The following is a 24,993-nucleotide window of genomic DNA, read 5'->3' as shown; positions in this document are numbered from 1 at the left end:
GGCAGTCGTTCGCAGCTCTCAGGCCCGCCCAAGCTCCATAATTCCCCTCTGCGCCTCTCGCGCTCCCCAGCTTCCGCTCTGCTCCCGTCCTCATGGCTGCTCGTCACTCGTCTTCTTTTGCTTTCAACCTGCGCCGATAACTACCTACCTTCTCTGCCCTCCAGCTCTTCCCAAGGGTCCATCTGTCAACCATGGCCCTTGCTCAAATATGCGTACGTCTGCCCCGCGATGCCTCTTCCCGCTCGTTCCCCCGGACCATTCGACGTTGACAACGGAGCAGTCCAACGGATTGCAATTGCGCATTGCAAGCCGCCAGCTTTTGCTTCGATCCTCCTCGCCCTGCGTCCGCCTTGCTCCTGCCAAAACCCGCGCCTTCTCCTCCTTTCACCCATCATTCGCCGATGTCTCGCAGCTTGAAGCGCACATCTCGCCGAGCCTCAAGTCGGCCTCGTCCAAATCCATTTCCACCACCAGCACTGCAAACTCGTCGTTCCCGGACAGCTGGGAGGATGATCCAAACTTCAACATCAAAAGCTTCTCGGAGCTACCTTCGGGCCGCGACTTTGGACTCAACCAGCACATGGTGGAGATGAACCGCGACTTTACGGAAGCTCTGCGGCAGGTCCTGTGGCAGTTTCGCGCGCCCATCCGGTATGCCTTTGCATATGGCTCTGGCGTCTTTCCGCAATCCAGCGCATCGAGTTCCACGTCCCTCTCGCCGCACCCGAATCCGCCAGAGGCCATCAAAAAGTGGCAGCAGGGGGGAGAAAAGGTCATTGATTTCATCTTCGGCGTCACATATACGCAGCACTGGCACTCGCTCAACCTGACTCAACATCCCGATCATTACTCTTTCCTGGGCAAGGCAGGCTCTTGGGCCGTTTCGCAAGTCCAAGACCGCTTCGGCGCAGGCGTCTACTTCAATCCCTACATTACAGTAAACGGTACAATGATCAAGTACGGTGTCGTCAATCTAAACACGCTCCACCGCGACCTCTCCACATGGGATACACTTTACCTCGCTGGCCGTCTGCAGAAGCCGGTCAAAATCCTTCGCGACGATGCCCGCATTAGATTGGCAAATCAAGTAAACCTCATCTCTGCCGTGCGGACGGCGCTTTTAATGCTCCCTGCCAAATTCACCGAGCGAGATCTTTTCCACGCCATTGCCGGTCTAAGCTACATGGGCGACCCGCGCATGTCATCAGCAACAGGTGGGTTCGAAAACCCCCACAAAATCACCAACATCGTTACGCACAATCTCCGCAACTTCCGCCGACTCTACAATCCCTTGTTGGAGACGCTTCCCAATGTTGTTCATACGGATCCGCAGTGCAAGGTGCAAGGGTGGGAGCTCGACATACCGCCTGGCGTCGAAATCAAAATGGAGCAGGACATGGACCCGGTCAAGCGCGGCAACATGGTGCGCCGCTTGCCAAAAGCATTTCGCGAAAAGATTTACTTCTCGTACCAGCGGCAATATGGTATTTCTGGATCCGAGTACAAAAAGATGCTGGAAGACAGCAAGGATGAGGATGACCAGAGCTTCAAGAAGCGGCAGGGCGGCGATTTTGACCGTCGTATTGCCGGGGAAAGGAATCTCACGGAAAAGGTCAGCCAAACGGTGAGAGACACGGTCAAGTGGCCCAGCACTGTGCAGAGCATAAAGGGCCTAGTCACGGCCGGGCCAACGCGGACGTACCGCTACCTCAACGAGAAGTGGTCCAAGGGCAAGGAGGGCAAAAAGGATGGCGAGAGTAAGTGAGTCGCGCAGAATGACGACTTTTGAGCGGCTTGTGGCACACTTTCCCGACACGGCTGGTATTTAGCAGACCGTGCTTCCGCTTTCGCATGGCGATGTTGGCATTCTGATCTGGATGCATGAGCGCACTCCTGCCTCCCACTCATTGGGTTTTCCTTTTGTATGTACGCATGTATGAATCTCTGAAAAGAGCCTCGGTTAGACTGGCGGCGAGAAGGAAGCAAAAGCTGCTTCGAGTTCAGTTGAATAGAGGTTTGGCGTTGGGCAAGGACAGCGAAACTGGTTTGGATAGACTGTGGGAAGAGATTCGACCAAGGATGCACTAGTTGAGCGGGTCACTTTCGGTTGGAGCGAGTATGACGGCTGCTGTTCATGCCAGACTACGGCATAATGCACTGGGGAAAGAAAGGTTGGGGTCTCGAACCCTCAAAAGCTGCAATGAAATGAAACTTCAGTGTCACTAGTGTTCTGCACTTAATGCTTTGCATTTAAATCAACAACTTTTGGATGCATCAATTGTCCTTTCGGGTGTGGGATGAACAGGTAGCCATTTAGGACTGCAGCAAAGCGTTTGACAACCCGTCCGACTAACCTCGTGGCTGTGACTGATACTGATTCTACTTGTCTTCCTCAGCACATCCATATGCGAAATCAATTTCTCACGAGAGATTCAAGGCTGTATGAATGCTTGCCGCGATCTATGCTTGTCAGATATTTTGATAGAAAACTCCACGTGGTTCTTACCGGACCCAATCATCGCAGTCATGGTTGAAGTTTAGCGCAGTCTTGAACAACGGTCCTCATTGCTTTTCTTGCTTGTCGACGACATGGATGCTGGGGAGCTTGCTGTTGTCTTCTTCGGTCGGCACCAAGCTGAGAGCTTCCTCAGTCTTTCCACTGGAGAGGAGGCCAAAGCCACCCCAGGCCATGAGGCCCACGCCGACCAGCAGTTTGGTCTTGGGCGCCGAAGTGCGATAGTTCCTTTTTGCTTGTCAACAGAAGGTCATTACAGAGCGAAATCTTCTCTTACTGCCAAAGCGACATGTGGCCTTGGGGTTGCGGGGATGATGACGGTGGTATGAGGTTGAGAGAAGCTTTGGCCTTGGGCTCGCTTGTGCTTGGCTTGTGTTGCTCCCCCGAGTCTGCCTGCGTCTCCATCACCTGGAGGGCAAGCAATGTCGCTTTACACACCCTGTCTCCTGCCAGCCTTTGTCTTTCACGTTTGGTACATTCCCTGAATCGCTCCTCTTGATTGCCGCCGTGCCAACCCTCGCCCTCAACCGCAGACACACCCCCAGCATGACAGCATAGGATTGCGCCCACCACGCCGCCATCTCCACACGACCCTCCCGCCGCCCGCATGACCCTGCCATCCGATGAGGCCTCCGGCTAGTAGATTGGCCTTGCACGCGACCTCGACCGACAATGGGCTCTTTTAGACGGACGCCCACCCCAGCGTTCCAGCTGCTGAGCGCCGTCATCATCATCACCTTTTACCTCATCTACCTTGCGGTACACGGCCCCAGCATCCCCGATGCCGACGCTGCAGGAGCGGGCGCTCGTGGTCCAGAAATACAACACCGACCATGGAATGGCGCAAGTGGGCGCGCGCAAGAGAAGAGGGCCGCACAAGTCCGCGAGGCTATGAAGTACACCTTTGGAAAATACAAGGAGCATGCATGGGGATTCGACGATATCCTCCCAGTGAGTGGAGGTCACCGTAATAGCAGGAACGGCTGGGGCGCATTCATTGTCGACTCTGCAAGCACACTTGCGTTGATGGGCATGTGGGACGAGCTGAATTTGTGCTTGGAAAGAATTGTGAATATTCCATTCTACAGCGCCCAGGGCCTTGTCGACCCGTTTGAGACGACTATACGATATTTGGGAGGGCTCGTTTCTATTATTGATTTGTCGGATGCCGGAATTATACCAAAAGACGTCATGGATCTTCAGAAGAGGACTTCGATTCTTTCCCAGGCTGTGCTGCTCGCAGACAAGCTTGGCCCTTCGTTCGACAGTCCTACTGGCATGATATGGCCTCGCGTAGATTTTTCGGCCAACGAGGCCAAAGACACGCCGGACGAAGTGTACCTCAAGAATCCACACAAGATTCGCTACGAGCATCCAGCCATTGGACCAGCCCGGGCAGGGTCCAACATTTTGGAGTACCGCACTTTGACCCGTCTCACCACATTTCAGGACTATTTTGCGAACGCTACTCGCGCCTGGTCGGGTCTTGTATGGGACGAGTACGTTCAAGATCCTGTTGGTCTGGTCGATGGCCCCATCGACATTTTCACGGGCGCCCCCGTTGACCGCGAACGGCACTGGGACGCAGGTCATGACAGCTACTACGAATACCTGATCAAGGCAGCAATACTGGCTCCCCACGACCGGTACTCCAAAATCTACAGCTCGCGCTGGGTACAGGCAGTGCACGCCATGCGCCACAACCTCACAACGCGCTCCTCCTATACATCCTCCTACGCCACACAACACCTCTTCCTCGGCAAGTTCACCGGCCCCTGGTACTTAAACGAGCAATCCCACCTCGCATGCTTCGCGCCCGGCAACCTCCTCCTGGGCGCCAAATACCTCAACCGGCCCGACATTTCGACTCTCGGCCTCGCGCTCCTCGAGGGCTGCCGCCACAGCTACAACGCGACGACGACGGGCATCGGCCCGGAGATCTGGTCCTGGATCCCCATGTCGAACCTGCCCAACGCGACGTTCTCGCCGCAGACGCCGCGGCAGGAGCAGGAGCTAGCGCACCTCGGCTTCTGGGCCGCCGACCCGCGCTTCCGCCTGCGGCCCGAGTACGTCGAGAGCCTCTTCTACGCCTGGCGCATCACGGGCCAGCAGCGCTACCGCGAGTGGGCGTGGGACGCGTTCCTCGCCTACGAAAAGTACTGCAAGACCGAGTACGGCTACGCCAGCCTCGCCGACGTCAACGCCGGCTTTGGCGGCCGCGGCAAGCCGAAGCCTACCCATCTTGATGAGGCTGAGAGCTTTTGGACGGCCGAGACGCTCAAGTATTTGTATTTGACGTTTGCGGATGTCGAGGTTGGCAGTCTGGATCAGTGGGTTTATAATACTGAGGGCCATCCTTTTCGGATGATTCGGTGATGATGGCAATTCCCTCGTCGCCTTGCGGTCGGCAGTCGTCTAAGCGTCTGCGCGGCGCTTCTCTTGGCACGTCGATGCAGCAGATGTGTTTGTATCGGTCTGTCAGAGGTGCACTGGGCCAAAGCGTGTCTACAGCGACACGTGCTTCATTGAAGCATTTGCCCCTCTTCTGCGCATCCTCTCCCACCAATCATTGGCGAGATGGAATCAGCCATCAGTCGGCTTGGCCAGACACAACAAAACAAAACGGAGTGGATCGACAAGAGACAGATGAGCAGGAGGACATGGCGACGCATGTGAATAGTCGTCAACAGTTCACTCACGTATTGGGTCGATTGGGTTTTGGTCTCTTTGGTATGCAGCAGCAGCAGCAGCAGCAAGTGGCGCGGCGGAGAGAGGAGGTATCATGACATCACACGCACATATACATAGTGTACTCTTATACCTTGTTATCTTGTGGTAGGTAGCCATTGGAAAAAGCTATTGTCAAAATGGGATGAATCGTCACGGCCCCAGCTTCTACTGAGGAGGCGAAAACGAAAATGAACAATCAACGCCGGAGCTGCCTTGGTTTAGTTGGAAGGAGACCCAGTGTGGATGTGAAGTTGATTCTGTCATGCTTGCCATTTTTGTCTGCCAAATGAGTGCATCTCCACACATCTGCATTTGCACCTCTATAGCTCACATACATCGAAACCCCTTCATCACAAAGCTCCAGTCTCCACTACCTTGGCCTCGTTCATACCACGACACGACATCCATCTCAACGATTGTTTTCCGTCAAAACACAGCAGATTTCAAAACACCTGGTCCTGGTCTCATTGCTCTCGCGCTCTCCTTTGTTTTCTTTCTTTCCGTCACTCCTACGGCCACAGCTTGTCCGCCTCACCTACCTACTGATCAGCTTCGCGCCACAGCCTTACCGCCCAGCCGCGGCGCAGCGCTGCATGATGCCGGATGTCGTCAGCTCAGCGGCGGCAACGCGCCTCGGAAGTGGGCTTTTGTGCGACCGCAGCCTCTCTGAGCGGCGGCGGAACGGTGATTGCTAACTCGCCTCTCCAGGCACGTTTTTGGGATTTACGAGTTGAGAGGAGCCGAAGCTACCGGTGCGCGACAGAGGAATCGACGGGCGGCGCGAAGAGGCGACAAAGGGGCGGGCGTTGTGTTCGGCCGTGGGGTCCATCCAATGCAATCCATCCATCCACTCATCTGCGTGAACAAAGAGTCCAGTCAATCGCAGGAGCTCGACGACGACGAGGGGGCCGAAAAGTTCCAGGTGTCCGGCGGGCGGCGACTTGGCTTGGGTTACATGTTACGTCGGACGCCGTTGCGGCCCCCTTAGGTTCTCCCCTGCTGTGCTGCGTCCCTGGAATAGGTATGTAGGCAGTGACGTATTCGAGTCGGTATTGTGCTGCGCTGCGGTGGGCAGTATGGAGTACGGACGCCACAGCACTTCTCTGCTGTACGTGTGCACTGTACTTGGCTGAGAATGGAGTTCGCGCCTCAGACCTTGTGCACGCCGCCGATGTCTGTCTGCAGGACGACGTCGTTTGATTTAACCGAGTCTAAAAATGGCCCTCCTGGCGAGAACGAGTGCCGAATCTTGGTCTTGCTGCCCCAGCCCCAGCTCTTACTCTCGGCGCTCTTTTCATGGCCATGTTTTTGTTTCCCGATGCGTTCCTCTGACGCGGAAGGGGTCCTCTCATCTGCAGCATGGCTGCTTGCTTGCTTGTGCAACATTGCTCTCGCAGGGAAAGATCGCCAGATGTAATAGAGGCGCGCATCGACGACGCCGCGTGGTTGGTCGGTTTGCGGGGGAGCACTGTGCGCATTGCTTTGGCAATCGCTGCGCTGGGGGGCGGGCTTGCAGCAGCGACAGAAACCTGCCCGGCAACAGCAAATCAAGACGCGGCATGCTGCAATAATGTGTCCGTCGGTGATGAGTCCTAGCTCTGGCCCAGCCACGCGTTTTTGCCGATCGGCCTGCCCACCTGCCTCTTCAGGGGTGGGTGGGTGCATGATGCATGTTATTTTTGGGACTTTTGTTCCGCCCCCAAGACCGCCAGGCAAGATCCAGTCTCAGTCCCTCCACCACTCCGGTACGTCGGCATTGTCATCATGGTGCCATGAGGATCCGTTGCTGTTGTCAGTGCCGTTCCCGTTCCTGTTGTTGTTATTGTCGCGATTGCGGCGCGCCTTGCTTTGCGATTGAAGTGTTTCGGTCAGCGGCGATACGGTTGGCGACTTCGCCATGCCTTCCCACGAGAAGCGAGAGTGGGCTTCGGCTGCAGCGGGCGTCTTCGCCGAGCCCTCCCACGAAAAGCGTGGATGAGGTTCTTCTGACAACGCTTCCGTCGACTCCTGGGTCGGTTCGTTCGGTTTGGGGCTCGGAGACGCCTGTGCGGGATAGCCGTCCATTTCGTGAATTTCAGTCTCTTCCAACTCGTTCACGTGCTGGTAGTGCAGCTCGACGGGCCGTCGTGCCTCGGAAGCGTCGTCTTTCAGACTCATCGGCGTCGAGTTTCCTTCTTCCAGGGTCGATTCGCTGGGCTGCGACATGTCTTTGCTCGTGCGGATGAATCCTGCCGCTTCCATGTTGCCCCGGCGCCATATCCAGAGTATCAGGCAGAACGTCAAGCAGCTGAGCAGCGCGAGGGGAACAGTCAACCATCGAGCTCCTTCTCCTTCCAGACACGCCGTCGAAGAGGCTGTTCCGTTGTGGCACAACCAGAGTTCCGGCGTCATGTAGTGTGTGTCCTCTCCAAGGTGCTGGTCAGTCCAGTTGGCGATTTTGCCTTGAGCGTCGTAGTAGTCGTATTGCGCATAGCTTGCCACGGCAATCGATCGCAGAATCGCACCAAAAGCAATGGTAGCGCCGATGGCCGGAATTCGGAGTCGAAAGCTTTCGTACTGTTTGATGTCAGATGGATCCTCCAAGCTAGTGAATTGGATTACCTTTTTGCCAGTGATGTTGGCCCTCCAATGAAAGTCCTTGCCCATCAGTCCAAGCACTGTGAATACGAAGCCATCCACAGCCCCGACTGCAGCGCTGAAGAGAATGAGATAGGAGCTGGTGCGGTGGATATCCTCAATGTCGTGTACTTTGACGAGGACATGGGCGATTAGACCCAGCACCGCGGGCGATATGACACCGATGAGAATGACGCAGGTCCAGTACAAGAACTTTGAAATCGAACATCCTCTGGGCCTGGACGGATACATTGCTGTATACACCGGGTTCGTGGCTGTCATTCTGTCGGCATGAGAAAGACGGCGCTGGCAGGATATAATCGCGGCGACTGGGTGAGGGAGAGAGAGGCGTGCAGTGGGGGATGAAGGATTGCAGCTGCAAAGCCCCGATATATCGTGATGACGGGCCCTTGCGATGTAATGGTCGCACTGGCTGAGCCGCAAATCGCACGTCGTAGGCAGACTGGCTGGGCGTTCTTGATTTTCTGCCAGGAATCAGCCTCGCACAGGGCCTAGGCACATCATAAGGTGCGAGGGCGAAGTCGATTCCAGGCCGCGCTGCGCCGTTTGGCAAAACCGCCCCCAACGGCTGGTATCCACCGTCACCCGCTCTGGCCGGGACGCAGCGCCCCATTGGCGGGCGTCCGCCCAGCGTGTGCAATTGCCGACCTTGAGTGGTACCACGCTGTGAGCCGACTGCGCGTCTGACTGTCTGGTCAAGCGTAAGCCACGGGAGCGGAATTGGTCTCGGCAAAGCAGCTGTTTTTACGGTCACCCGCCTGCGGCTGCTCGATACCGGATGGACGCCTGGCGACATCTGCTCCATTATTTGAGGTGTTTTGATTCCGTTGCCGGGCCTCTTGCGAAAGGAGCGCGGTCCAACATCTTCCCAGATGCATGATATGGAGAACACTGACCATAGAGTTGAACGCTTCCCGATGTTGGAACGGGCCGCTCTCCGCATCGTTCGCTGGCCCGACGAGCCGGGTCTGGGATTCCTAAGCGACCTTATTTTTGCTTTGGGTCCGACGCTATTTTGGTCCACTCAAGATCTGTGACTTGAACCTGAAAAGACAGGCTGATAGTCGTAAATCAGTCTGAAAGATACATACATCCTCGAAATTCTGAGAGGTAAAACGAGTCATTGCATTGGGGTACATGACTTCTTATCCTGTTCCTTGGTCGCTGAATAAAGGTCCAATATTTTGCAGGAGTAGGTGGCAGTCTTGCTCTCCAGGGTCACCGGCGTGCATGAGCTCCCAGAAGCCTCAAAACTGGATGGAAGAGAAGAGTAATTAAACGAAGTAGCGGCTGTCAGCGCGCCACTTTCTGCCGTGGCGCTCTCCGTAAGTAATCCGGCACAGGCACTGTCGATTAAAACGTCATTCAATGCAGTGAGAAACGACTTTGATGCTATCGTCCTCAATTGCGAAATCCTACAAAGGAATCTATCGAACCAAGTCAAGTCAACATGAACACTCACCCATGAAAAACGTACCCACCTCGATCAAGCGCCTATGCCGCCGCCTAACTCCCTCCAAGACACCCCACACGGATGTTCCCGTTTGCAGACCCCGGTATACCTGAATCGCTTCTCGCTTGCAAATCCTTCTCAAAGTAGTAGCAAATCACCGTTGCCAGCCCCCACGGCCGGTTGGTAAACTTGCTGCGGCTGGTTCTGGTTCACAACGTACATATTCGACTGCGACCCCACCACTGGGCTGTTGCCGCCAAATGAACCTCCATTGCCCAAGTTCATATTGGCCATTTGTTGAGTCCCAACTCCTGCAAAGTAGAGGTCTGCTGCGTCTACTGCCGACGTCATGTTGCCGCCGTTAGTGTTCGCTGTCACTGGCGCCGAAACGAAGCCTGAAGTGTCCAGAGACGCGGGAGATGTCCGTTTCTGGGCATCAGCAGCCGCCTGGACGGTTGGAAGAGTGTGACGCTGCAGAGCCGGACTTTCGGCCAGGCGTCTCGGACGTGCGGAACGGAAGACTTGCTGAACAGGCTTCAGGTACACGGTGGCCAGAGTGCCTACATTTAGGCACATTTCCTCGAGAGTTGCAGGGTCCAGCTTTTCTGATTCCGCCGTGATTGCAGGCTTGTCGCCCATGACGACCTTTCGGGCAACCGCTGGTTCCGAAGAAAGTAATCGCCAGTACATGTATCCACGGTCGCGCAAGTCTGGGTTGTCCGTTTCCTCTGTGGCCCATTTCAAGACCTTGGGAACGAGCTCTTGGCCCTTTGTTGGTCTCTGGATGAAAAGTTTTACCGTGGCCGTCAATAGCGCCAATTGCACTTCATGCGGCTCATCGGCAAAGGTGTACAGAAAGTCGTCCAGGAGGACATCCGAGTTGTCGATACGGTCCGCATACTGTCCAATGACCCAAATCATGGCCGCTTTTGCTTCGGGTTCATCCAGAGAATCCAGGTTTTCGCACAATGTCGAGATGATTGATTCGTATTGGTTGGGGTATTTGCGGAAGATGTTTCGGATGACCACGGTTGCTTCTTGTACAATGTACGACACCTTGGTTGCAACCAATTCAAGGAGCGTGTTTATACAGAGTCGCGCGGCAGGCTCAATTTTAATGGCCAGCTTGCCAATAGCCCGGACGGACTTGCGAACAAAGTCGACATCAATCTCGGTGGCGTACCTGGAAGATTTAGCAAGAGATGGATGAGCTGCCAGGGGTCTCCTTACTCGCGCAACTCAGTCAAGACCTCATTGATGTTTTTCTCCGTGGCAAGCATGAAAATCAACTCCAGCTTGGTCACCTTGACGTAAATGGGGTCATTGTATTTGCAAAAGAACACCCGAATATCGTTGCGGAGGACTTCTGGGCGCCGCTGCAAGATCAGAAGCGCATTACGAAGTGCAAGGTATTGAATCTCAGGGCCCTTGGATAGAAGAGTAACGAGTGGCGGAGAAAGCTTATTACAAAGTGAGGAGATGACCTTTTGGTCCGAGATGTAGTTCATAAGGTAGAGAATGACCCTTATGCATGTCAGTACGACAGCCGAGTTGGAATGTGAAAGCCGAGGAGCTATGCGCTCTGCAAGAAGGGCAGCTTCGCCGGTATCGTGCGGTATGTAATTCATCATGGCTTCCAGGATGTATGTTTGACCCCATCTGTAAAATGTAAGCAAGTTGCTTTTTTAAGGTCCATGGGGCATTACTCTGAGCAATCAGGCAGGATCTGGATAATCTTTGAAGCGCTCGGGTAGTCGATCGTAAGTTTGATGTTTTCGCTTCTTTCCCAGATATCCATCAGTGCTGCCAGTCCACTGGACACCACAGTTGGGTTCTCATCCCTCAACATTCCGTTTAGCCTCTCGATGAGATCGGAACGCTCCACCAAGTGTCGGTCGTGGTCGTAGAGCTTTGCGACGCAAAAAGCAGCCGTCTTGCGGACATAGGGGTCGCCGTCCTTGAGGAGTGCTTTGAGAGGATTCATGGTAGCTTCGACGAATTCGCGGACATGGATGTATGAAATGGTCCGCAGAGCAAGGGCGCGCACGAGTGGGTTGTTGTCCTCCATGTCCTGCACCACCGATTAGCATCGAATGCCAGCGAAGACGTCCCTGCATATACGCACGTTGACGATGATGGGTAGCGCTTTGAGCGCGACCTCTGGCTTGATGCGCGCATAGTTGACCAGATATAGGAAGCACCTGCGCGTCCATCAGTGCCATGTCCTGTCCAGCATGTTCATCTGCCCTGTACTGACATCTTCTTGACCTCGAGACTCGGAATGTTCATGCAGTTGACAATGTCCGGGAACAGGGCGACCATGTCGTTGTTGCTCATGGTCATGTTTGCGACGATCTTCTTCAGCGCAATCTTCTTGGCCGAGTGGTTCTTGTCCTTTTTGCCGCCGCTCTGGAGCTCGAGGCGCAACTCGGCGACCTTGCCCTGTTGTTTATTGAGTGAGCTGGGGCCATTGTAGACAAAAGCAGGTATGACCATCATGGCTGTGGCCATGGTGATGGCTTCAGGGGGCGACAGGAGGACGAAGACGAGCGATGGGCGAGAGCCGCATGGCGGGAAGGTGTGCGGGGGTTGGGCTTGGGCTTGGGAGTGGTGAGGAAGCAACGACGCGACATGGGATAGGGAGCGTAGTCAAGGTAGACCTACCCTCGCAAAGAGCTTTGCATCTTGGCCGCTTGTACTCATGATTATCTGCCTAATGAAGAGGCGTCGTCATGCATGTGCTCCTCTCCTCCTCGACGAGGCTTGATCCTGTCCTCCGCCAATCCGATGCGACCGCGCGTTGAATGCCCTTGTTTGGTGGTACCGCGATTGTACAAGGTTATCGGAAAAGGTTGACGACCCGAACGGCCATTACTGGGCGGCAGAGGGACAACAGAGGCGATTCGGAGGTACGGAAAGTCGAGTGAGAGGATGATGGTGTTCTTGTGGTGGTGAGAAGGGGCCGGCCTGGGGTAATTCGACCCACTGACCCAAGCAATGTTAATCGTTGCCCCTCTCCCCTGCGAACGCATCGGCGCTCGGTGGCCATGACTAATCTCCGCCCTCGACACCACCGCCGGGCAATCTCCGTCCGCCGCACGTCACCTCCGACCAGACACCTCCATCACTCGACGCGTGCGCCAGAGCCATTCAAAAGCTATAGACCATGGCGACGCTTCAGCTCTCTCCCCCACCGCCGCCGTCATGGGTTCTCGACCTCAACTCCAAGGCTCCTGCGCCTCCCAAAAACTCGAGCGTACCCGATCCTCCAGGCTACACGGCCCCGAACAAACAGACGCGCAACCCCAAGGACAAGGCTCCGGCAAGGAAACCACCCTCGGCTGAGGAGATGGATACTTTGAAGCTGAAGAAGGCCTGGGAGCTAGCCATCGCCCCGGCAAAGAGCTTGCCCATGAATGCCATTGGTGAGTAGCACGTCGAGCTTCCCATCTTCAACCACTGACAGAGCTAGGCATGTACATGACGGGCAACTCGCTACAAATATTCTCCATCATGATGGTATTCATGCTTTTCAAGAACCCCATCACGGCGCTGTTCAACATCAATCGCACTTTTGCCAACTTCGAGACTCCTGGAACCTCGTCTCGCCTTCTGGGCGTCAAGCTCGTCTTCGTTGCCACCAACTGTCTCGCACTTGCCTTGGGTATATGGAAAGTCAACAAGATGGGGCTTTTGCCAACGACACGGAGTGACTGGCTGGCGTGGGAAACAGAGAGAGAGCCTTTGGAGAGAGCTTCTTTCCAAGGCTGGGCTTTGCAGTGAGGTTGGCATCAAGAGCATGGGGTTTGGAAGATGTTGAAATGCAGTTTAACAATCGAGTCGAGCCCTCATGAGATTACGAAAGAAATGTCATGGCTATCAGAACGGCACTCACTTTAGTTCATGGAAAGACAACCAATGAATCTCCCTTACACCCTGGCCGTCTCTTAAGCTGCACCTTGCCATGTTTGAACGGCTCCACGTCTACCAGCAAAAGGTTCAACGACAGAGAACCGCGACCGTTGTCGTATTCGGGACCGGCAGATATGCAATTCTGATTGGCGGGTCCACCCGCTGAAGGCCGTGTCTCGAGTTCATTAATCAAGCTTGGCAGTATCCTTCACTGCACGTCTGCAAGCGCCAAACAACAGCCAATTGGTCGACGACGCGTCAACAATTTGTGGATTCGTTCTTCGGATGACGCCCCCGGGTCAAAAACCTGTCGGAAAGACCCAGAGAGGACGCCGAGGAAACGACAAAGGAAAGAGAAGATGCGTCGGGCCAGGCCGTCGTCTTGGGCCTGGAGTGTTTGAACTCACCATATGCGGTCAACAACCCCCTTTTACAAACAGGCGGTAACTTCTTCCAGGCTCTTCCCACGGTCTGCTGGACCCAACCCGATCATTTCTGGAATTCGATTTGTTCGTGGCTGCGATGATGAGGAGCGGTCTCGTCGAATTTCTCCAAAACGTCAGTGACCAACATTGCCATCTCTTCACAGGCATGGGCACTGAAAAGACTCAGACGACGTTGGGTTATGAAGAGAAAAATCCCGAAGCATTTCAATGTCAGCCTCAGCGTCTTAGAGTATTGTCGGGGCATTATTTCCTGAGACGGCCTTCCACACCGTAGCAGCCAGAGGTCTGCGTACTTCCGGCGCTCCGTTTCTTCAAAAGAAGAGGTCCAACCACAGCCCACACGACATGAGACATGGTCGAGTAGAGGACGTGATGCGGACGGGCAGAGCCGTCTCACGAGACTCCCCAGGGGATCATGCTTCTCCGCAGCCAGACGTCGGTTTAAGGGTGATTCTACTTACCCAATTGGTTGTCGAGGCCCACAATTTAAAGATAGAGTAGTGCGGGAGAAACCTTCGGATTTGGACTGTGCATATCCGGATATGATCACGCTGTGTAGCCGGAACCTTCCGCCACAGGAGAGGCCAGAGTCTCGCCAACAACTGCCAACACAGCTCACATTGAATGTGGTGCTCCTACACCGGCTGGCTGGAGCCTGTGGAGACGGCATGTTGAAACGAAAGCCGACCGGGCCGCGACCCTTGCACGCGTTTCAAGCGGAAAATGCATTTCGGCGAAATACACCGTCCCAGATGTCACGCCGTGGAGCCCCATGAATTGCAAGACGTGCACGCCTCCTGTGGCGTGTGAACTGTCAGGCCTTCGACAGCCAGGACGTTCTGGTTCGTAAAGCACATGACTGCTAAGATGAAATAGGCCCAGGAAAATCACTATAGAAGGGCTCGAAAGCCCACTCTCTACTCGCTACGGTGCAGCTTACTGGCTCCGACTATTCATTCTTTCTCGCATCGTCATTCTTTACGTTGCCCAGCATGCTGGTGCTCTCTTCCGCTCTTTTGCTGCTCTCTGCTGCGCAGAGCTCGCTTGCAGCTCTCACGACGTCCAACTTGAACAAGCATGTCGATGTCCTTACGCTTGACAACGCTTTCAACCCTGTCGAGGAGGCCTACTGGACTGGCCTCCCGCACCACCGTCGTACTCCGTTCGCCGTCTCCCCTGACGGCAAGAGTGCCTACCTTGCCTACCTGGACAGCTCCGGCACCAACGTCCACGTCCAGGAAGTCAGCCCGTCCACCTTTGCGGCCACTGGAACCACTGTCACCGTCACGGGCGGCAAGGAAGCTGGTGGTCTCGTCGCTCACAATGACGGTTTCGCTCTCTTGACCAACGAGGTCATGCCCAGCTCGACTTCGGGAGAGACCCCTCCCAGCGACACTCCGGTTGCAGTCCTCTACCGCTACACGAGCGGAAAGCAGACCTGGAAGACCTGGCTTGGTGGTCCCAACGTTCATTCAGACTCCAGCATGGGCCTCTCTTGCTCGTAAGATCCATCATGCACTTCTTGATTTCATTCAAGCTGATAATTTATTTTCACAGGCCTGATTTGAACGGCGATCTCGTTTACAGCGAAGAATCAAAAACATACGGCGCGTACTTCGTAGTCACAAATTATCAGGGCGGTGCGTTTCTCATTCGCTTCTTTGCTTCCCCTCCTCAGACCACAACCAACCCTTTCCTTGAGTTCTCAAAATTTCTCCGTCCTTTTTCAAAACTGGGCTGTGCTAACGCAAAAGCTTGGAAACCAGACGCGTCAGGCCATTATGGAGACAACCTACTCTACGTGACATCTGAGGGAAAGCTCGACGAGTCTATTGAAGGCACTAGCTCGTGGGGATGCTCCCACAACACCGGAATCGCCCTAGAGGCTGCGGACGCCACTCCTTACGCTTCAGTGTGTGCAACTGGTGAGTACTATCTCTTGTTGGGACTTGAATCCAGCTGTGGTTCTGTTGTGGACGTGGGAACCGGGGGTTGCTCAAATTTCGACCTCCCACGCTTTCCACACCACAACACAAAACTCCTGATCCTCCCAACCATTAATTAGTACGTAAAACTAACACCCGGTCTCGACCAGGGCTATGTTGCTCTCAACAGCGGTAACGGCGGCATGGATACAACTGTGGCTACGAAGATCTCAAATGAAAATGTAACCAATGGCGCGACCAACGAAGCGTTGGGTGGCATGAGCGGCAGCTACAGCGGGCTCGCTCGCTTCGGCAGCAGCACCAAATACATCCTCACCTGGGTGTCCCGTGGAGCTACTGACTTGACTGCTTACGATTGGATGGGAGACGGCTACGTAAGTTCTGTAAATCGGACTATCGCAAGACGCGTTGCCATCGCCCTCATGAGCGACAAGAAGACGCTGAACGGCGAAGCGGCTACGTCTGAGGTCGGCGCCAAGAGCGGAGACAGCCAGATTAACTGGATTGTTCCTGAGTCGAACACCAATGACTGCTCCAACGCTCATGTTGCTACCTTTGGCGAGAGCAATGCTCTGCTCACTTGGGAGGAGGCTTCCAACCCTCAGTGCAACTGTGAGTCGAATTGAAAGACTTGAAGAAGACTGGCATCGCTAACACAAGAGCAGTCATTGCAATGGGATGTGCTGGTACTTTTGAGGGCACCAAGTTCCAGGAAATCGACTCGACTGGCGCCACTGTCGGCGACGCCATCACTGTCAAGGACACTGTGAGTTTAACCATTTCATATCCTGATAGCATTTGAGGATGAACCTAAGATTCCCATTGATCTATTTTGAAAGCAACACTAACAACGTCGAAACAGTACGTCGCAGGTGACATGGTGACCATGTCCGACGGCCGCATTTGCTGGCCCTACGTGAGCATGACCTGGGACCTTAGCGACAGCGTCATGGCGCTCGGCCTGAGCTCCAAGACGACTAAGAAGATGTCGTTTGCTTGCATGAGCTCCTCCTCCTCTTCCTCCAGCAACTCGACTGCAGGTGCGTCGTCCGCGTCCTCCTCGGCCGCAGTAGCATCCAGCACCACGGCGGCGCTGGCCGTCGCCTCGTCCGCTGCTGCTACTACTCCCTCTGTCGCCTCCCCTACCACGCTTCAGACGCTGATCGGCTCGTCGGCTTCGGCGGCGCAACAGGGCGCAAACGGAGCCTCCACCGTAATCGCCTCGCCCGCCGCCATCACGCCCTCTGAGAGCGTCGCTGCTGGCGCTTCCAACAGCGATGGCTGGTGGTACGGCTCTTGGCCGACTGCTGTCCCGGCTCAGGCTGGCAAGACCCGCAGCGGTAAGACTTGCAGACGCCGCAAGCGCGGCGTTGCTCATGTCGAGGCCTAACCTCTCACAAGAGACATTTCAAGATGAAGAGGAATGCTTGTTTTTGCCTGCAGAGGAGGCATTAGAGCAGGTGTAAATACGATGTTGCTTTGTGGTTGCAGCATTCTTGCTTCTTTGCTCTTTGATTGCTCATTCATTTTCTTCATCTTTTCTGTTTGTGTGTGTGTACTGACATACAGCGAGAGTACCTTAGTCCCCAGATACTTAAACCAAGTGACTGCCGTGGTGGGTTAGGACCAGGCCCGTGCGCAGTGCTCGCGATTTCCCGCGGCGATGACTGGACTCCATCGTCACGCGCGTCCTCTCTCTCTCTCTCTCTCTCTCTCTCTCTCTCACACACACAACCAACTACCGTAACTTTCGTTCCTTTGGCCGTTCTTGATTCTACCAGGCTACGGGCCCTCCCGTTCGATCGTCACGTACGATCGCCCTCTGCTACGCGACCTCAGACGGCTGGCTGCAGTCTCTCGTCCCGTCCGCCGCCACTCGACCTCAAGGCTCACCTTTGACGTCACCACACCGCAATCCACACCTCCCCGGCCTCAGCCGTGCTTCTCTCTGTCATTAGCAGTCAGTTCCGCGGCGATGTGAGAGGACTTCCGCCTCTCACACCACAGACAACACGTCGCGACGCTTTACGCCGTCGCCCGCACACCTCGCTTTGCCTCGTTTGTTCACGCCTGCGCGTTGTGCCGCTGCAAGGAATCGTACGAGCGCCCATTTGTGAGCCACGGCTTGAATGCTTCTTGTCTCGCTCCTCTGCAGAGCCTGAATGCTCCCTATCCCTACCTACCCGAGTTTGCTTGAGCGACCCGTACGCACCAGAGGTTAACCCACACCATGAGGACATCTTCTGAACATCGAATCGGCGGTGCCGGTTCGAATACACTACGACTACCGCATGACACGGGACGTGTCCTCTGCTCATGTCCCACAACAGTACGCGGCCGTAATCAAGACGGCGGATCAGCGAGAATTAATCCTGCCCCTACATCTGTTGCTATGGGGCTCTCAAGATGTCGTCAAAGTCGGCGACAAGAAGCACGCGTCGGCGGGATGGAAGCTCACGAAACGGACGTCAGCCCGCGAAAACAAGGACACCGTCTTCGACGACAAGCACCATGAAAAGTTCAAAGGAGCACATCTTCTTGCGGCTTCGGATGTCTTCCCGTTGACCTGCAAAGGTCCTGATGACCAGCCTGGCTTTACGCCAAGGCGATACCAACACATCTGGAACCTTGGGAGAGTCGAGACTCAGGTGTACGCAGCACGCCCGCAAGGTCCCAGGTTCTAGATGATTGAGGCGCTGGCAGATGAAATCACCAAGGTGGCACGGGCAATCCACTGGCCGGAGAAAGTTGACTTCAAGGCTTTCGACTGCATGGCTCTCGACAAGTTCGACCTCGTTCTACGTCCCAGGACTACCTCAATGCCAGCACTCTCTTGGCGGATCGAGGGAGTTTTCGCTCATCACCAAATGCCAGCTGCGTGCAAGGAGCCTTCGTTCCCCATTACAGACCTCATGCAGGGAGCTGCCATCTACCACCACAGGCCTGCGCCCAGGAGCTGTTATTCACTGCCAAATGAAACACAAAAACACGGGCATCACGTTTTCCTACGACCCCGACAACCGCATCCGTGTTGGAAAGGCGGGCGGTACCGTCCTCTGGTACATCGCGGACAAGGAGGAAGGCGAGCGAGGCACATCCATGGGTCGAATCTACAAGTCTCGCGAGGACAAAGACATAACTCTTCGCATCATGAAGAAGCAAATCTTGGCGGGGGATGTTGAGATCACCCTCGAGGCACCTTTCAACAAGCTGCCCCTCAAGGATGAGAAGCAGGTGAACCAGTTCTACCACGAAGCTTCCGAGGGATTCTGAAGGTTTTCAACAAACCTGAGCAGCTGGCGCCTGCAACCCCGGAGAAAAAGAACAAGCGATCGGCCTCCAAGCCATCACAACCATCGGCCATCAAGAAGCCCCGCGGCAAGGCCAAGCAGTCAGAGAAGCTCCGCAGCACCGGCCCTGTCAATGCGTGCAAGGAGCTTTCGTTCGCCACTACAGACCTCGTGCAGGGAACTGCCGTCTACCACCACAGGTCTGCGCCCAGGAGCTGTTATTCACTGCCACATGCCTTCCCTATCAATTTGGACGGCAAGATCCTTGACCCGCCATGATGGCAAGAGGCGCGCGGCCAGGTCCCCACTGCCGCAAAAGAAAAGGTACGTGAGGCCTTGAGCAGGATTACCATTTACCCTATGAAGATTGGCCTCGTTGAGGCTCGTTGAGGAGATGTCTGTCTTCATGGACAGTCTGGAGACGGAATGATTGTTAAAACCCGCTTCTTGGGTTGACTGGCGCTTCCGACACCCCCCGAAGGAAAAAAATCACGAGCCTCATATGCTAACTTTGCCAGAGACGACGACCACGACGACCACGACGACCACGACATGCAAGCACCCCATGATCGCCGAAAGACCCCTCAGCGAAAAAGGAAATCTCCCTAAGCTGCACAAGCTGTCCAATACGAGCCTCATCAGCGCGTTCAACGCCTACGGAGTCTGGCAACTCGCCAGCAATTTGATGGAGAAGAATGTGAACGCCGAGATCGCTCGCCGCCACATCAACTACTACAAAGAAGAGGGCGTCTGGGCCACGACCCCAATCCTTTACGAAGATGAGGTCAATTGCGACAAGTGCAACCCAGGAGACGACTAATAGACACCCGTCTCGGCGGAGGAATAGTTTAATGCCGACTACCACGTGCCTGCGTCCAAGGAGCAGTCATTCACTGCCACAGGCTTGCAACAATACCTCACGGAGGTCATCAGCGTCTCGCCCGCCGAGAGACTACAGGCGCTCTCGTGGGCTTTTCCAGTGCCGCTCTTGGGCCTCGCAAATGTCTCGAAAATCGACATTCCCTTCGTGAGGGCAGAATATAAGCCGCAGACTTTGGAGCAAACCTGCCAGCACATCAACATGCCAACCGGCCGGCCAGCATCCGCTACTCGTGGAAGAGAAGTTTGAACTCTCAGACGAAGTGGGGTTTTTCTTGCCGAAAAACGAATGCTACTCCAAGGTGTACGCATTCGACGACGCGCAATGTGCAGGGAGCTTTGCTCGCCGATGTACCGGAGTCGTCGACCTGGCGACCCTCATCTACGGCTACGCACTGGAGGGCGACTCGATGAAGAAGCGGAGGCATTAATGGCGAAGCGCTCACGATGGTGGAACGCCAGGCCAAATGTATTCATGGACCGCCAATATGCATGTTCGTTCGTGTTTGGTTGTCACATCGGCCTTCAACCAGGGATTTCATTCTGCTCTTTACATGCCGAGATAGTCCTCGAGTGGCTGCGCAAGGTAACCCCACCGGAATTCTTCGACGTGAGCACCAACTCCGATTGGCTCACCCCGAAGTTCTCAAAAGACCTTCGAGATTTGAAGAGGCTCCATCACAGCGAAAGCACCCAGTGCTGGCTGATTGATTGCGATTTTATCCCTACCGCCCTCCCATTCTACCCAATCGTCGTTCAAATGACCATCCGAAATGCGGGAGACGGGGCCATCATCGTACATGCCCCGAGCATCGACTACAACATGTCCGACGAAGACCTCATTGAGGCGGCAAAAACCACAATCACGGTATGTCCAATGTTGACCGCTCGGTGGAATGGTACGCTCAACAGGATTTACGACGGAAAACTGCCGAGCGTGACGATATCACAGTTGCGTCGTGATATCCTCCAAGCCGGATACAATCCAAAGACGACGACGATCCTTGGATGGGGGACTACTAGTATCGACGCGAAGATATTGCTCCGCGTGCTGGCTGGGGGTGATGGACCCCTCACTCATCGCATACCAACCCAGATCGGCACGATGCAGCCCTTTGACGTCCTTTTTCTGGCAAAGGCAATGATGCAAAAAAAAAAAAAAAAAAACCCCCCCGCGCATAAAAAGATGGAGAGGGAGAAGAAGAAGGAGGAGGAGAGGGAGAACAGGGAGAATAGGGAGAAGAAGGAGAATAGGGAGAATAGGGAGAAGAGGAAGAGGAAGAGGAAGAGGAAGAGGAAGAGGAAGAGGAAGAGGAAGAGGAAGAGGAAGAGGAAGAGAAAGAGGAAGAGGAAGAGGAAGAGGAAGAGGAAGAGGAAGAGGAAGAGAAAGAGAAAGAGGAAAAGGAAGAGGAAGAAAAAGAGAAAAAGAAAGAGGAAAGAAAGAGAAAGAGGAAGAGAAAAAGAAAAAGAAAGAAAAAGAGAAAGAAAAAAAAAGAAAAAAAGAAAAAAGAAGAGGAAAAGGAAAAGAAAGAAGAAAAGAAAAAGGAAAAGGAAGAGGAAAAGAAAGAGAAAGAGAAAAAGGAAGAGAAAAAGAAAGAGGAAAAAGAAAATAAAAAAAAAGAGAAAGAGAAAGAGGAAAAGAAAAAGAAAAAGAAAAAAAAAAAAGAGAAAGAGGAAGAGGAAGAAGAAGAGAAAGAGGAAGAGAAAAAGAAAAAGGAAGAGAAAGAGGAAGAGGAAGAGAAAGAGAAAGAGGAAGAGGAAGAGGAAGAGGAAGAGAAAGAGGAAGAGGAAGAGGAAGAAGAAGAAGAAGAAGAGGGAGAAGAAGAGGAGGAGGAGAAGGAGGAGAGAGAAGATAAAGGGTCTCCTAGCTTCCTAGTATTCTAGTCTACTAGTCTCTTTATCTCCTAGTATCTTAGCCTACTGGTCCCCTGATCCCCGGCTCGCCTATTCCCCTGTTCCCCTACTCCCCTACTCCCCTGATCTCCCAATCTCCTAATCCCCTGCTCCTTTGTCCTCCCGTTCCCCTGTTCTCCAAAGAAGGGCGCATCCGGCAACAAACATAAAGTTCTGCCCACGCTTCGTGAACAAGCTAGGCTGCTTCGTCCACCACGGTCCTTTCAGGCTCTTCGAATTGGGCTGGGTGAGCCTGGCTCTATCGGGAATCTTGGCCGTGTTGGAACAGAATCTATGGGCCTAGAGACAGTTCCATGAACGTGGCATGTGGTGGTGAATGACTGCTCCTTGGACATGGCATGTGGTAGCGGTGGGCGTGGTGAATGATAGCTCCTTTTACTTAGCTTGTCGTGATGAATGAATGCTCCTTCGACGCGGCCAGTGGGGGTGATGGTGATGGCGAGCAACAGCTCCTTGCCCCTGGCAATGTGGTGGTGAACGAATGCTCCTTAGATCCAGCCGCATCAGTGGCAGTCGAGGTAGTCCTGTACAATGTGGTCCTGGCGGCCGATGTTCATGGAGCAAGTCACAGGAAATTAATTATTTTAAGGGATCCATGTATCGCTGGAATAAACATCGTCCTCTTTTCTTTGCTCTTCGGCGCAAAATTGGTCTTTGACGCTAAAACTCCTGTACGTCCGAACAGTCTATCTAAGAAAAATATTGTGCAGTTTTGCATCAAGGCAGACAAACAAATGGAATGGTCTTCTTGCCTCTTAACCATAGCCGCAGTAGGTTTCAAACGAGATGGCAGCTCCCTGGGTGCAGTCGCAGTGCTAGAAGCTGACACTGCTTTTGACGCGCTGTACAGCTCTTGTTCTTAACGCCACGGCGTTCTCCAACTACCGCTCGGTCCGCACTCTACGCCTCAACCGCGCCCTCACTCTCCACCTCCGCGCCCTCGCCCTCCCCATCATCGTCCACATGGGCACTCGCCCAGCGACTCGCCTTCCTCAACCTCCACCCGTACCGGCCGAGCACGAATGGAATCGGCACCATCAGCAGCGCGGCCGCCGCCAGCACCGTGCCGGCCCACTGGTAGCCCAGACTGACAAACAGCTGGCGGGCGAAGAGGGGGAACGCGGCGCCGGCCAGGTTGCGGATCAGGCCGATGCCGGCCAAGGCGCTCGCAGAGTAGGTTTTGTAGCTGTCCTCGGTGTAGGTGAAGGACATGAGGATGAGGGTGTAGAAGGACCAGCCCCAGAGGGCGGAGAAGAGGACGGGGAGGATGGCGGGGAGGGTGGGGGAGGTTGTCCAGGCGAAGAGGAGGAGGGAGAGGGGGAACGCTGTGAGGGGACGCTTGGTCAGTTGGCTTAGGAGCGTTTGGGGACATGAAACTCACTGCACGCGGCAAGCTTGCCCATCTGCACCCTCGCCTCGGGCACATTCTTGCCCTCGGCCTCATGCACCTTGCGCTGGTAGTAGCGCTCCTGCCAGATGTTCGTCACGGGGCCAATCGAGATGCCCGTCGCGATGCCCAGAAAACACAAGCCGACGCCAATGGTGTCGAAGCCGTGGCCGACTCCAAAGACGAGCCCGAACGCCGTGTTGAACAGGAAGCTCAGACCGTACAGGTAGCCGTTGTACAGGGCGGCGAACTGAATGACGAGCTCGGTGCAGAGGAAGCGGAACGGGCGCGTCAGTGCAACGCCGAACAGCTCGCGCGGCCCGCGCTTCTGCATCTCGTGCGGCAGCTCGATGGACGTGTTGCCCTGCGCGTGCTCGCGCTCCACGCGCTGCGCGAGGAGGATGCTGTGGCGGGTTTCGCCGCAGATGATCAGGGTAATGCTCATGATGGCCCACAGGCTGCCGTTCATGCCCAGCAGCGCCCAGAAGACGGTGCGCCAGCCGTGCGTCTGCGCGACAAAGGATAGCAGGAAGAAGCCCGAGGGCGAGCCGCAGGTTGCGGCCCAGAGGAAGAGCGACATGGCTGGGCCGGTGTCGTGGGCGTGGTATAGGTCGGCGATTGTGCCGCCGAAATTGGCTGGAGGTGGTGTTAGAAGGTGCAGTTGGGGTACAGCGAGTGTTGAATGGATGGCAACCCCTGGCACCAAAATACAGCTGGACATGACCAGGGAGCTGCCATTTCTTTCAACAATCGCTGTGGTGTGCGTTTGGAGGACTATACCGATTGTCACAGAAGCAAAGTAGCCTGAGATGATGCGGAAGACGAGGAATACGCCAACGCTTGGAGCGAGGGCCGTGGCCATGAGAAAGAGGAGGAAAATGCCATAGCTGTAAATGTAAATGGGCCGTCTACCAAAGTACTGGCAAGAATGAGTTTCGGAAAATTCCACACGCTCGGGCAAGCAAATACCTCTGAAAGGGGAGCTCTATCAAACTTGTGAGCACGATGCAACAAATCAAGGGACGTGGTACTTACAAGCTCATCGGACCAAACGCCAGCCCCAAAACATACAAACTGAGCCCCAACGTCGCAACCTCGGTCGAGACGCCCATGTCTTCGGCGAACTTGTGACTGGCAGGAGAATAGCCAGAGGCAGCCCAACTGACGGAAAGATCAATCAGCAGGATTGGGCCAATCATGAGCCACTTCTTCCATCGTGGCCAATTGCGCGGGTCCTCTGGATCGTCTGGCGAAAAATGGGCGATTTCCATCTTCAAAGCGCCGTGCTGGTGTGGTGGTTTGGCCGCGTCGTTTGGCTGGTCGTCGTCGCCCGCGAGGAGCGGCGTCCGCTCGTCGAGGCTCCCGCCGCCATTTTGCGTTTGGGTCACCATGATGGCGGGCGTGCCTAGTACGTGCAACGATTTTTTCTTCCTTTCCTGGGGCTGGTTTGACTGTGACAGACCGTTCCGCTACTAGACGGTCCCGGGTGGTGCGCCAGTCCTTTGGTGGCTAATGCACGGCGGTGACGGCCAGTTCCGCGCTTGTTGACGTATATCCAAAGAGCGGTGTTGAGCTGGGAACAGCGGAAGGATAATTTGAGATGGAAGTGCCGGGACAATCGACCTGCAGGACAGCCTGCTCCCTAGCTCTTTTGAATACCGTTGTCTGGCCGTGCGTGACGCCCTGGTGGATGAGTTTGTGATGGGAGGTTGGAATCACGACAACAGCGGCGGATCGGGCACATGATGCAAAGCCGCAAGACGACATGGTGGAGCGATAGGCGGAATCCCGGCTGGGCCTTACTGTTTACAGCTGTTGGAAGCGGGCCGAGATGGCTTATCAAGGTCACTCCTAGCGCATGACGTCTACACCTTGATTGGCTGC

The 24,993-nt window shown here is 54.9% G+C and overlaps 11 protein-coding genes across 11 annotated transcripts; 6 read left to right on the top strand and 5 right to left on the bottom strand.

Moving 5' to 3' along the window:
* Positions 1 to 191: 191 nt before the first annotated feature.
* Positions 192 to 1,765, top strand: J3D65DRAFT_666426 (mitochondrial matrix Mmp37-domain-containing protein; the record flags this gene model as incomplete). The annotated part of the gene is made up of 2 exons (XM_066802922.1): positions 192 to 212; positions 281 to 1,765. 2 exons carry the CDS (start codon positions 192 to 194, stop codon positions 1,763 to 1,765), a joined length of 1,506 nt encoding a protein of 501 aa, XP_066657002.1.
* Positions 1,766 to 2,158: 393 nt separating this feature from the next.
* Positions 2,159 to 3,050, bottom strand: J3D65DRAFT_619615 (uncharacterized protein). The gene is made up of 3 exons (XM_066799774.1): positions 2,793 to 3,050; positions 2,507 to 2,743; positions 2,159 to 2,460 (listed from the first exon to the last, which is right to left on the bottom strand). The coding sequence occupies exons 1-2, from the start codon at positions 2,918 to 2,920 to the stop codon at positions 2,563 to 2,565; spliced, it is 309 nt and encodes a 102-aa protein (XP_066657001.1). The 5' UTR covers positions 2,921 to 3,050; the 3' UTR covers positions 2,159 to 2,460; positions 2,507 to 2,562.
* Positions 3,051 to 3,187: 137 nt separating this feature from the next.
* On the top strand, positions 3,188 to 4,891 carry J3D65DRAFT_550091 (glycoside hydrolase; the record flags this gene model as incomplete). Its single annotated transcript, XM_066796984.1, has 1 exon — positions 3,188 to 4,891. The coding sequence occupies one exon, from the start codon at positions 3,188 to 3,190 to the stop codon at positions 4,889 to 4,891; it is 1,704 nt and encodes a 567-aa protein (XP_066657000.1).
* A 2,079-nt stretch (positions 4,892 to 6,970) lies between these two features.
* J3D65DRAFT_666423 (uncharacterized protein) lies at positions 6,971 to 8,113 on the bottom strand (the record flags this gene model as incomplete). The annotated part of the gene is made up of 2 exons (XM_066802921.1): positions 6,971 to 7,801; positions 7,847 to 8,113. The coding sequence occupies 2 exons, from the start codon at positions 8,111 to 8,113 to the stop codon at positions 6,971 to 6,973; spliced, it is 1,098 nt and encodes a 365-aa protein (XP_066656999.1).
* Positions 8,114 to 9,473: 1,360 nt separating this feature from the next.
* On the bottom strand, positions 9,474 to 11,834 carry J3D65DRAFT_550498 (adaptin N terminal region-domain-containing protein; the record flags this gene model as incomplete). Its single annotated transcript, XM_066797000.1, has 5 exons — positions 9,474 to 10,518; positions 10,566 to 10,994; positions 11,042 to 11,406; positions 11,461 to 11,536; positions 11,593 to 11,834. The coding sequence occupies 5 exons, from the start codon at positions 11,832 to 11,834 to the stop codon at positions 9,474 to 9,476; spliced, it is 2,157 nt and encodes a 718-aa protein (XP_066656998.1).
* A 309-nt stretch (positions 11,835 to 12,143) lies between these two features.
* Positions 12,144 to 13,277, top strand: J3D65DRAFT_619602 (transmembrane protein 85). Its single transcript, XM_066799773.1, has 2 exons — positions 12,144 to 12,760; positions 12,808 to 13,277. Exons 1-2 carry the CDS (start codon positions 12,502 to 12,504, stop codon positions 13,116 to 13,118), a joined length of 570 nt encoding a protein of 189 aa, XP_066656997.1. The 5' UTR covers positions 12,144 to 12,501; the 3' UTR covers positions 13,119 to 13,277.
* Positions 13,278 to 14,685: 1,408 nt separating this feature from the next.
* J3D65DRAFT_645150 (uncharacterized protein) lies at positions 14,686 to 17,029 on the top strand (the record flags this gene model as incomplete). The annotated part of the gene is made up of 6 exons (XM_066802193.1): positions 14,686 to 15,194; positions 15,251 to 15,333; positions 15,460 to 15,605; positions 15,789 to 16,251; positions 16,305 to 16,405; positions 16,502 to 17,029. The coding sequence occupies 6 exons, from the start codon at positions 14,686 to 14,688 to the stop codon at positions 17,027 to 17,029; spliced, it is 1,830 nt and encodes a 609-aa protein (XP_066656996.1).
* A 1,094-nt stretch (positions 17,030 to 18,123) lies between these two features.
* J3D65DRAFT_292469 (uncharacterized protein) lies at positions 18,124 to 19,058 on the top strand. Its single transcript, XM_066795155.1, has 2 exons — positions 18,124 to 18,289; positions 18,343 to 19,058. Exon 2 carries the CDS (start codon positions 18,343 to 18,345, stop codon positions 18,910 to 18,912), a length of 570 nt encoding a protein of 189 aa, XP_066656995.1. The 5' UTR covers positions 18,124 to 18,289; the 3' UTR covers positions 18,913 to 19,058.
* Positions 19,059 to 19,204: 146 nt separating this feature from the next.
* On the top strand, positions 19,205 to 20,239 carry J3D65DRAFT_666419 (uncharacterized protein; the record flags this gene model as incomplete). Its single annotated transcript, XM_066802920.1, has 4 exons — positions 19,205 to 19,253; positions 19,448 to 19,713; positions 19,777 to 19,956; positions 20,030 to 20,239. The coding sequence occupies 4 exons, from the start codon at positions 19,205 to 19,207 to the stop codon at positions 20,237 to 20,239; spliced, it is 705 nt and encodes a 234-aa protein (XP_066656994.1).
* Positions 20,240 to 22,124: 1,885 nt separating this feature from the next.
* Positions 22,125 to 24,028, bottom strand: J3D65DRAFT_619592 (major facilitator superfamily domain-containing protein). Its single transcript, XM_066799772.1, has 3 exons — positions 23,890 to 24,028; positions 23,104 to 23,745; positions 22,125 to 23,047 (listed from the first exon to the last, which is right to left on the bottom strand). Exons 1-3 carry the CDS (start codon positions 23,969 to 23,971, stop codon positions 22,623 to 22,625), a joined length of 1,149 nt encoding a protein of 382 aa, XP_066656993.1. The 5' UTR covers positions 23,972 to 24,028; the 3' UTR covers positions 22,125 to 22,622.
* A 49-nt stretch (positions 24,029 to 24,077) lies between these two features.
* Positions 24,078 to 24,881, bottom strand: J3D65DRAFT_619589 (uncharacterized protein). The gene has a single exon (XM_066799771.1). It carries the CDS (start codon positions 24,498 to 24,500, stop codon positions 24,141 to 24,143), a length of 360 nt encoding a protein of 119 aa, XP_066656992.1. The 5' UTR covers positions 24,501 to 24,881; the 3' UTR covers positions 24,078 to 24,140.
* Between the last annotated feature and the right edge of the window lie 112 nt (positions 24,882 to 24,993).

This window comes from Phyllosticta citribraziliensis (genome assembly GCF_038025025.1).
Source record: "Phyllosticta citribraziliensis strain CPC 17464 chromosome Unknown J3D65scaffold_4, whole genome shotgun sequence".
In the NCBI taxonomy this organism is placed as follows: domain Eukaryota; kingdom Fungi; phylum Ascomycota; class Dothideomycetes; order Botryosphaeriales; family Phyllostictaceae; genus Phyllosticta; species Phyllosticta citribraziliensis.
The sequence above is the reverse complement of the archived record's forward strand: the minus strand, read 5'-3'. Positions and strand labels throughout refer to the sequence as shown.